Below are 9,636 nucleotides of genomic sequence, written 5' to 3'. Positions count from 1 at the left end.
CTTCTGTTAACTAGATATGGAGTTGTGTTGCTGTCTTACGTGTTTCTTAATAATCGTGAAGAAGGAAATATGCGTATATGGATTTGTGTGCGTTACAGAGACCATAATTAAGTCTTGCTTTTCAAGTTTACCATCTTTTTCTTCTCCCTCTTTAGCTTTTGGTGGAACTTACCTCTTTTTTTTTTTCTCCTTTCTTCATGATACTTGTCGCTCCCTATTAGTGGTCATCCCTTCTCCCCCATCCAGGGCAGGGATGACCTTTCCCTTGGCTCGGTGCATGGGGGGTTCATTTCTTACTATCGGATTAAGCTGTAAACAACTTTGTATGGTTTTTATCTGCAAAGTTAAGAGGTTGTTGTGGTCTTATTTAACGCTTAGAAGCAGAGACTTCATTTTATTTGCAACATTTGACCATCCTTTCCTTTTGTCGTATAGTCTTTCTAAGGGGACACTGTACGCTAGTGAGCTCTGTTACCATTTCGCGTATTGTAGGCTGTCATTTGCTTCTCGGAGTTGTCGGATGTTTATTGGCCTTCCATATGATGGATCTATTTAATGGATAATACAAGTTGCTGAAGGCGATAGAATCTCGAGCTTTATGCTAGATTTTAACCGGCAAATCATGCAATCCACCAATCATATATTTTTTTTTAAAAAAAATCTTTATATAATTGGTGAATAAATAAAAACTTAACAAATTTAAATTTGATTTAATTTTCATGCGAGTATTGCACTTTAGCGGTGATGTGGTGGTATTTTTAGAAGTATTCAATATTTTTCCATTTGGGAGGAAAGGATTAGGGGTCTCCTTCTCCACCCTTCCTAAAATTAATAATAATAATAATAATATTTAAATATAGTGAATCATTTCTCCAAAATATTTTTTTTAAATGATTTTTATTGGTATAATATTTCGTTTGTTAACTGATTGCTCAAATTTTCGTTAGTTGCTAAGTATTTATAAAGATCTTGAAGAGGGAGTAATATACTTATATTTTTGTTAATTGACCACTCAAAATTCCTATTAGTATCTAGTAGGTTTTATATTATGTAATTTATTCATTAAGATGGACTTGTATAATTAACCGTAAGACTATTAATTGCCTTGCACAACAAGAAGTAATGCAGATTTTGAAAAAGTATTTTATATTTAATATTCAAATTCGAAATCATTAGTTGAGGGCTAAGAGAGCTCGTCATTCTATAAATTGAAAGGGAGAAAACAGGTTGGAAAAGGAAATCTGAATTTTACAACTGAGATGGTATGAATTTCTTGTGTGTAGGCCCCATAATCTACCTTTCTCTTATGGTGATGGAATATGAATTTTGCAAGAAAAGGAGCTGGAAAGAAATTCATCGTAGCTAGCCTGGGTATTTAAATTTGGATTATAAAAAAAATCAATTATTTGTAAATGTTGATTAGGATTTAGGCTTGTAACATATGCTGGTGGTCCTCCTCGGTGGCTGCTTCCAAGAAAAGATTATAGAAACTAAGAAAAAGAAGCTACTACGTAATTTCCTAACCATTTAGTGTTGACTTGGCGTTGGAAAAGCAGCAGGGTTCACAAGCTTCCTAGTTTTTGCTTCAACTAATAATTTTCTGATGGTGATTGCTTTCTTTTGTTTGAATAAATAAAGCAACGTATAATTTAGTTTAAATATTTTTTTTATAAACAATATAAATTGTCATTATTGAAATTATAAAAGTAATTAAATCATAAATTTTAATTTTATTAATTAAAATTTTAGGTATATTTCGGCCAAAATAAAATCAAGACCAAAAATATGACCTGACCATTTTGTATCAATTGGTCCACCACAATATAAATAAATCAGATCCATTACTATTAGAATGATGCTACATGAATAAAGTAGGGGAAAAAAATTGTAGCTTTTCTTAAATAATTAAAATTTCAGGTGTAGTTTCTTTTTTTATGCATTTATAATATTTTCTCTTGTTTTCATAATTTGTATTTATTTTATTTGTTTATACATATTAAAAAATATAATTTTAAAAAAAAATAAATGCTACATTAATAAAAATCGAGATCCTTTTATATATATATATATATATATATATATATATATCAATCTTATCAAAAGTTATACAACTTACGGATTTTAAATGTAATTTTATAAATAATTTTAAATATTTATATTATTAATTAAATAACGTAATACACAATAATACCAAAAATTTAAATAAATTTTGATATATTTAGTAGAATTTATATTTTGTATCTAAATTTCATTATTTAAATAATGTTTAATTATTCATTTCAGGTTATTCTGTTAAATAGTTTTTACATATTATTAAGTGGAACGTTGATTAATTCAATTTATCTTACTTTGATTTACGAAATTCTATGTATTTTTAAAATTTTAAAATGGTTATAAATATTATTTTAGTAAATATATTTTTTTGCCTTTTAGTTATTTTGAAATTAATTAATTAATTTTTTATTTTTAAAACTCATTGAAACTCAATAGATTTTGTAAAAAATAGTGTTATTTAGTTTTATCAAATTAAAATATAAATATTAATATTTTAAAAATTAAGGAATAAAACTATTAATTTTAGTACAAGAGTAAAAAAATTAATATATAGTAAAATATAATTAAAAATGAAGTGTTTAAGTTTTCATCTTGTTTTCACGTAAATAGTTAGAATTATTTTATTTTAATATGAAATATAACAATTGCTTTCCTTAAACTCATCCTTTTCAGCGCTATAGAATTTCTCGTGAACGGTGCTTCAGGCTCGGGTTTAAATGCGGCAATAAGAAAGCAAGGTTCCTTCTTGCGAAATGACCAAAGGGCTAAACCGCGTGTTGAATTTTTCTCTCTCTGTGATTAGAGAGTCTTACCAACTAAGGATTCCCAAACACGCTAACCAATTCGGTCGTCAAAAGTTACCATTTCGGCGCATAAAAAGAGCAAATAAGCTTCCTCTGCTTGTTTGTTTCCTATCTCTTGAATCTTCTCCTCTTCTCTTCTCTTCTCTTCTGTGAGCCACTGCCTCATCCCGCTAAAATCACTAGCAGAAGCCAAGCCAGGAGGAGGAGCTAAGTAAGCAGCAGCAGGCATGGGAAAGAAGCTTGATGCTATTCTTGGAAGAACCTTCAAGACCTCAAAGTTCATACCACTCGCCCATCTTGCTACCTCTCGCCTTGCAGTTTTCAAGAACCAACACCAAGTCAGGTGCAATCAAGCTCGCTCTGATGTGCTTCAGCTTCTTCAACAGGGCCACCACGAACGTGCTCTTCTTCGTGTAAGATTTTTATTACTAGTATTACTATCTCTCTATATTTTTTTTTTTCCATTTAATTGATTAACTTGGCTTCTATTGAACAGGTTGAGCAAGTGATCAAGGAGCAGCATTTGTTGGACGTGTATGTTATGATGGAAGGATACTGCAATCTCTTGGTTGAAAGGGTCCACCTCATTGTCCAGGAGAGGTTGCTATACTCTTTTATTTGTTTTTCCAATTTCATTTGTCATTTCGTTGGAGTTTTTAAATGTTTTTGGTTTCATAATCTGCAGAGTGTGTCCTGATGAATTGAAGGAGGCAGTGTCAAGTTTGTTTTATGCATCTACCAGATGCGGAGATTTCCCTGAGCTTCAAGAAATTCGCAAAGTTTTTACTTCTTGGTATGGGAAGGAATTTGCTGCTCGTTCTATTGAATTGCGAAATAATTGTGGAGTCAATCCTAAGGTAACGTTCCATCTTAAGAATAACTCAAAAGTTAGAATAAGGAGAAATTTTACAATACAACCCCATAATAAGAGTGTAAATTCGCTCAACAAGAGAAATGCATTCATTTACAAGTTGCTGAGTCGATTATGATAAGTTGCATTATTATTATTTGACAATAGCAAGATATAGAAAATTTATAGCTGTCTCCAGTAGACATGCAAAGATAAAACAATTTACTTTCACAGGACTTTTTGCCATGTTACCTCATTTATATTAATTTATCCATAGTATAATTGTATCGGGTTACTGCAGATGATACAAAAACTGTCAACCAGGCAGCCAAACTTGGATAGCAGGATGAAGCTCCTCAAGGAGATTGCCTCAGAGAACAACATCGTTGTGCAACTTGAGGAAGCCTCTGACACAAATGAGGTATGCAGGTTCAAATCAATAGTAGGAGTAAATGCATCAATTTCATTATGATTAATAACTAAAAGATCCATACATTTCATCATTTTCGCTCAAATTCAAATCAATATTAGGTATGAAAGATCAAGTTGAAAAAAATTTCAGTTTTGGTAAAATTGAAAACTGTCTGAAGGTTTAGATTTGGTGCGTGTGTATGTTTGTCATTTGGCCATTTCATTAACATAACATGGCACTAAACATGTGGAAAATGCAGGAAAAAATGGAAGTCAGCAAGAAGCAGAACCAGCATGAGCACAAAATGTCAACTAATTCAGATAGTTCTAAGCTGGTTTCACCTGAAGAGATGGAAAAAGTTGCCTTGAATGATTCAGTTAAGGCAAAGAAAAACTATAGGGATGTATCTGATGCTGCTCAAGCAGCTTTTGAGTTAGCTGCCGATGCAGCAGCTGCTGCAAGAGCAGCTGTGGAACTCTCTCGATCTGAACCCCATGATCCTGACAATCATAACAGTCCAGGTAATCGAGGAAAAAAAGTAACAGATAAAGATGAGTCCATGAAACTTGAATCTGAACAAAAAAATCACGTATTCCATCATGGAAATGAGGGCAAAAAGTTGGAGGCTAATGATTCAGCAGAACAGAAGGGGTTAACGTCCACTGCAACTTCAAATTCAGGTCCAACAGAAGAAGGTTTGAGGGTATATTCAATGTCTCTAGATGCAGAGCACCTAGTCGAGCAATTGGAGAAGGATATAGTTCTTGATGAGAGTGATGATGAAACTCATGATCTGGGTTCCAATATAAAATCCGGCAAGATCAAAGGAGAGATCAAAGCAGCTGAGAAGAAAATCCCTTCAATCATCCAAGCTGGTCTGCACAGAGAGAAGGGACCAATTTCTGTCAGGACCAGAGGATTGCGTGGCTACTGAAAAAATATAGGCATATTTTTGTGAGTTTTGCTGATGGAATGTCTTTTTTGTTCCCTGCCATTTTTTGAATGTAATTTTTTTAAAATGTTGAAAATTTTGTGAAGTTGAAAGAGTAAATATAAGATGAAGTGTGTTAAACGTGTACATCCACCGTTCGAAGAGGATTCCTAACAGAACACACATACCTCCGATGCTGATGTGAATCTAAAACTCCATAGAATATAGGTATACCATTTTTGTGACCCGCAGATCTACACAAATAAAAAAGAACGGGAGGGGAATATGCTGCCTAGATGCAGCATAGGTAACCGATTCAGATGCTTTCCTCTTTCATCAAATGTGAAAATGACATTAATCATAATTTATCTGAGAACACAACGAAGAAGGGAGAAAAAGTTCACCTGTTCAGACTAAGGGTGGTCACAACATAATAACAAGCTAAGCTTGTTGCAAAAGATTGTACCATTAGTAGAAGTGTGGCTAGAGGATTCAGAAAGCTATTCCAATGCAATCTAAACATCCTGTCCTTTTACAATCCATTTTTAACCTAAATGATTATCCTCATAAAATTTGGAAAGTAAACTGGCGGAGATAAAAAAGCACAACCCTATTTCTAGGACGGAGAATATACAACTTAGTAATGGGTTTATTTCTAGAGAAGTACCAGACAAATTACATGCCTAAATATTTGATTGAGCATTTAACTTGAATCGTTTTCATATAAAATCACTGGCCTCTGGTCCGCTTCTTACTATGCTGTGACAGGTCACTGAATGACTGCAAACTCACACCAACATCTTCATCATATTCAATCCCAAGTTCCTCCTGCAGAAACAAGACAGCTGTTAAAGCAAACTTTGTGCAAGGCCAAATGCAACTGCTCCCACGTTGTGCAACACAATATAGAACCTTAAACTCCTTAAGATCCTTGGGTGAGTTCTCAGTTATAGCATCCCACAGATCCTTGAATATCCTTTTACGCTTTCTCCAATGACTTATTTGCTCTGAGTACACTTTCTCAATTGCCTTTCGCTCTTCTGGCCTCACTAAGGTAACTCCTCCCCGCAATTTTGCCAATTTCTCCTCCATTTCCTTTACCTGAGGTAGAATTTCAAGGAGCTCAGCTTCGTCCATGATTCTTCACAAAAACAGCTTATCTCTTTGTACATTTCACAAAAATGTTCAAAGGATAATTGTAAAGGATAAGGAACAGAAGGTATTGAGGCCTAGGTACAGGCAAAACTTGAGGAATGTGAGGTGCAAATTTAGTAAAAATTTTCATAGAAGACTTCTATGATGTTTCAATTTGCAGATAGTTATACATAAAATACTTCTATGATATTTCAATTTGTAGATGGTAATAATTGAATGCAACAAAGCCAAAATTCATAATGATAAACTACTACACAGAAGAGAACTAGTGCAACAGAAGTTATATGCACTCTAAAGCACAATTAAATCACAAAATACACAAAGCCAACCTCAAACTAGAATAGTTTGGCAAAAGTAAGAGAATACAATATAAGAATGCTACCATCAGGCATAGTTCAATCTGTAGATGGTAACAATTGAAAGCACAAAATCCAAAATCCATAACAAGATATGAATACTACACTTGAGATAACTAGTTCAAGAAAGATTGCATGCATGGCAAAGCACAATTCAATCACAAAATATACAAAGCTCACGTCAAACAAGAAAGCTTGACAGAAGTTGCGGGCATACAAGATAAGAGTGCAAAAAGCTAGTATCTCCACCAAGCATAGTCAAACACACAAATCGTTGTTTCTTCATTTCATCCATGTCCTTTGAATAAGCTCTTTCCTTGTCTGTAATTTCTCACAAAAGAGGCACTTAGCTTTGCTGCTTCTCAAGGTTCTTAAGGGTTCGATGGAAGGGGGAGTGAGGAAACTTCAATTTGAGATTAGAACACCAAAATCATGTGGTGATTACGGTTTAAAATGATGCTGTCATTAATTGGGTGTATCCTTATCAATGTTCCTTTTAAGTAACAGCAGACAAAAAATTATAACAGGTAATAACCATTAGTAATGGCCGTTATCTACATGGGCAGACTGGGACTTTTTCTTTTTTTAATTTAAGGGGTGGAAAGGTATTAGCTTGCTTTGTTTCTAATTTCTACACAGCTCCATCTAAATTCTAAAATTTCCCATCTTACAATTTCAATCTTCACATTGTTTCAATTATTTATCTAAGATCATTAAATATTGAGGCTTATTTAAAGAGAAGGGAAGCGATTGATCTACACTTCTACATCCACATTCTCACAACCCATCAGGATCATACTACAATTAGCTACAATTCATATGCCCATAAAAATGGACTTAATGTCTTTATTTGATTTACTATACTTATTACTTAGTTGTGTATTTTAATTATAGCTTTAAATATCTAGTCACTTTATAAACTGTCAATTTCTCAAAAAATAGCTTGCATAGTGATAGGCCTATTATATTATAGCAACTATGTCCGCGTCTGTTGCTAGCAACTGAGGCTGCTATTTAAATCCATGGTAGTGATCTTACCTTAACAATGTGAGGTTTTTTCCATAGTACTTATTTTATTAACATGGATAACACAATCTGTGGTTAAATCAATCCACCAAGGCATGAAATATTAATCTGATGAAATATAAATGAAAAGATATAAGAAAATAATAGAAAAATATTTACATGGTTTGGCTACTAAGAAACTGCATCCATAGACACAAAACCTCGAGTTATAATTTATTCACTTGTATTGCGTGTAAATATAATACATAAGACTCCATATGTATAATGGAAGATACACTATATATACGACATTTCATAATAAAACCCAACTAAGAAAGAGTAAAATAAAGACAAAAATCTAAAGATCCCTAATGCACAAGGTGAGGAACCGCCAGGTGCCCCAAGTGTGCATCTTAGGAAGGCACCCAGCTAAAGACCACTAAAGAGGCTTCAACTTGACCCTGAGTGAGCCAACTTGGAGCCTGGACATGTTTGGGCTTGCAACTTTGCAACTATGCTTTGAGGCAATGAAATGATGAAATACTTGAAAAGCATCAATATAATTTACCTCATTTCTCAATTTGGCTTCTTTCTCACGTATTTGTTCCAAGGTCAAATTTGACTGCAAACTTTTAATTTCTGCAATCATGTATGTTGATCCTCAAATTAGGTGACTGACAAACTATATTTCTATGACTCTCCTATATCCATGAAACTAAAATCCATAAATGTGTGCCTGTATAACATGTATGCTAATTTAGACAAATTATATTTGCATGTGGAATATAATAGATTCATTTGTTGGAATGTTCATTTCAAACTGTAGAGAGCATAATCATGCTATTCTCAATGGACGAATATAAACTCGATGAAGGAGATACCTCCCTCAACCTCGCTAATTGCTCTATTCTGATCTTCCAACTGCTTCTGCAACTTGGCATTCTCTTCTTTCATATGATTAAGCTCTTCGCTATTTGGGATGTCAAACTGATCTTGCCGAGCAAGGTATATCTTTTGTTTGCCATACTCCTTGAAGGAAATCTTCCCGCTATCTGCAAGCGTGTCTAGTGCTTTTTGTATGGCTGTCTTTTTAAGATTGAACTTTTGCAATGAGTCAGCTACATTTTGAGAATTTAGTGGCCTATTTTGCTGGACAAAGAGAGATATTGAAGAAATGAGAAAGAGCAAATGATAGGATAAAAGATACTCTAAATGTTATGCTGCTATATTAAAAAAGTATTTAAAAGTTTCCACCCAAAAACATATTTAAAGGTAAACTTTTCCTCTTTAACGTACAAGAATTTGAAGTCAAACGATTTCGTCCTAGATTATTTTCTCAAAGAAGAAAATAAAAGGAAACCAAATTGCTAATTGCGATTTTTCCCAATTTCTTTGGGTGTCTCTTAAAGAAAAATTCATGGAAATTATTTCCTGAGCTCCCTATATGTGAGAAACCTAGAATTTAAAAAATGAGTAATATTTCCGTTTTACCAAAAAACAGAAGCAAACTAAAAGAATTTTATAACATATAAATGGTTATAATTTTATCGAAGATTCACACAAGATAGCTAAAAACGAGTACAAAAACCTCAAAGCGAAGATTCAATCAAAATCCCCATAAAGAACTAAGCTTACCTCGTTCACGAAGTTGAGCACGATCGCTGCAAAAATTACAACAAAGAGAAGAGTTAAGAAATCATAGTGAAAGCGCATGAAAAATAAATACTGGAGCATCATAGAACATATAATTAGTCGAATGGCCTTGTAAGACGAGCAAGACAGATAGCGAATGGAGAACTTTATTGAGCTACCTTCGGCGCTATCGGATCTGGGAGCCATTTACCGATCGGAGAACTAGAGAAAATGCGCGGGAAAAATGCTAGTTGCAGTGACGTTTGGCTAAAGATGAGAAGCAAACTTTACTTATACGGAGGGAACTGGTATTGAAACACTGTCACAGCGTGTATCAATTGCGCAAATAAAACGCTGCGTATCCGCAGGAATTGCTGTTAAAAACGCCATCGTTTACTGCGGCCCAATGCGCTATAGAGCACGCTAGCCAACTACCG

General features: G+C 33.8%; 2 protein-coding genes across 3 annotated transcripts; one reads left to right on the top strand and one right to left on the bottom strand.

The window, feature by feature from the left end:
- Window positions 1-2,762: 2,762 nt before the first annotated feature.
- Window positions 2,763-5,198, top strand: LOC110631369. Its single transcript, XM_021779176.2, has 5 exons — window positions 2,763-3,271; window positions 3,355-3,458; window positions 3,544-3,715; window positions 4,010-4,129; window positions 4,380-5,198. Exons 1-5 carry the CDS (start codon window positions 3,086-3,088, stop codon window positions 5,052-5,054), a joined length of 1,257 nt encoding a protein of 418 aa, XP_021634868.1. The 5' UTR covers window positions 2,763-3,085; the 3' UTR covers window positions 5,055-5,198.
- A 240-nt stretch (window positions 5,199-5,438) lies between these two features.
- LOC110631372 (homologous-pairing protein 2 homolog) lies at window positions 5,439-9,494 on the bottom strand. Of its 2 annotated transcripts, XM_021779179.2 has the most exons (6): window positions 9,379-9,494; window positions 9,203-9,228; window positions 8,449-8,716; window positions 8,136-8,206; window positions 5,964-6,152; window positions 5,439-5,879 (listed from the first exon to the last, which is right to left on the bottom strand). In XM_021779179.2, exons 1-6 carry the CDS (start codon window positions 9,404-9,406, stop codon window positions 5,781-5,783), a joined length of 681 nt encoding a protein of 226 aa, XP_021634871.1. In that variant the 5' UTR covers window positions 9,407-9,494; the 3' UTR covers window positions 5,439-5,780. The 2 variants fall into 2 exon arrangements, with proteins under 2 accessions (XP_021634871.1, XP_021634870.1); XM_021779178.2 differs by having other exon boundaries at window positions 5,439-6,152.
- Window positions 9,495-9,636: the final 142 nt, after the last annotated feature.

This window comes from Manihot esculenta, chromosome 14, assembly GCF_001659605.2.
Source record: "Manihot esculenta cultivar AM560-2 chromosome 14, M.esculenta_v8, whole genome shotgun sequence".
In the NCBI taxonomy this organism is placed as follows: Eukaryota; Viridiplantae; Streptophyta; class Magnoliopsida; order Malpighiales; family Euphorbiaceae; genus Manihot; species Manihot esculenta.
The sequence above is the reverse complement of the archived record's forward strand: the minus strand, read 5'-3'. Positions and strand labels throughout refer to the sequence as shown.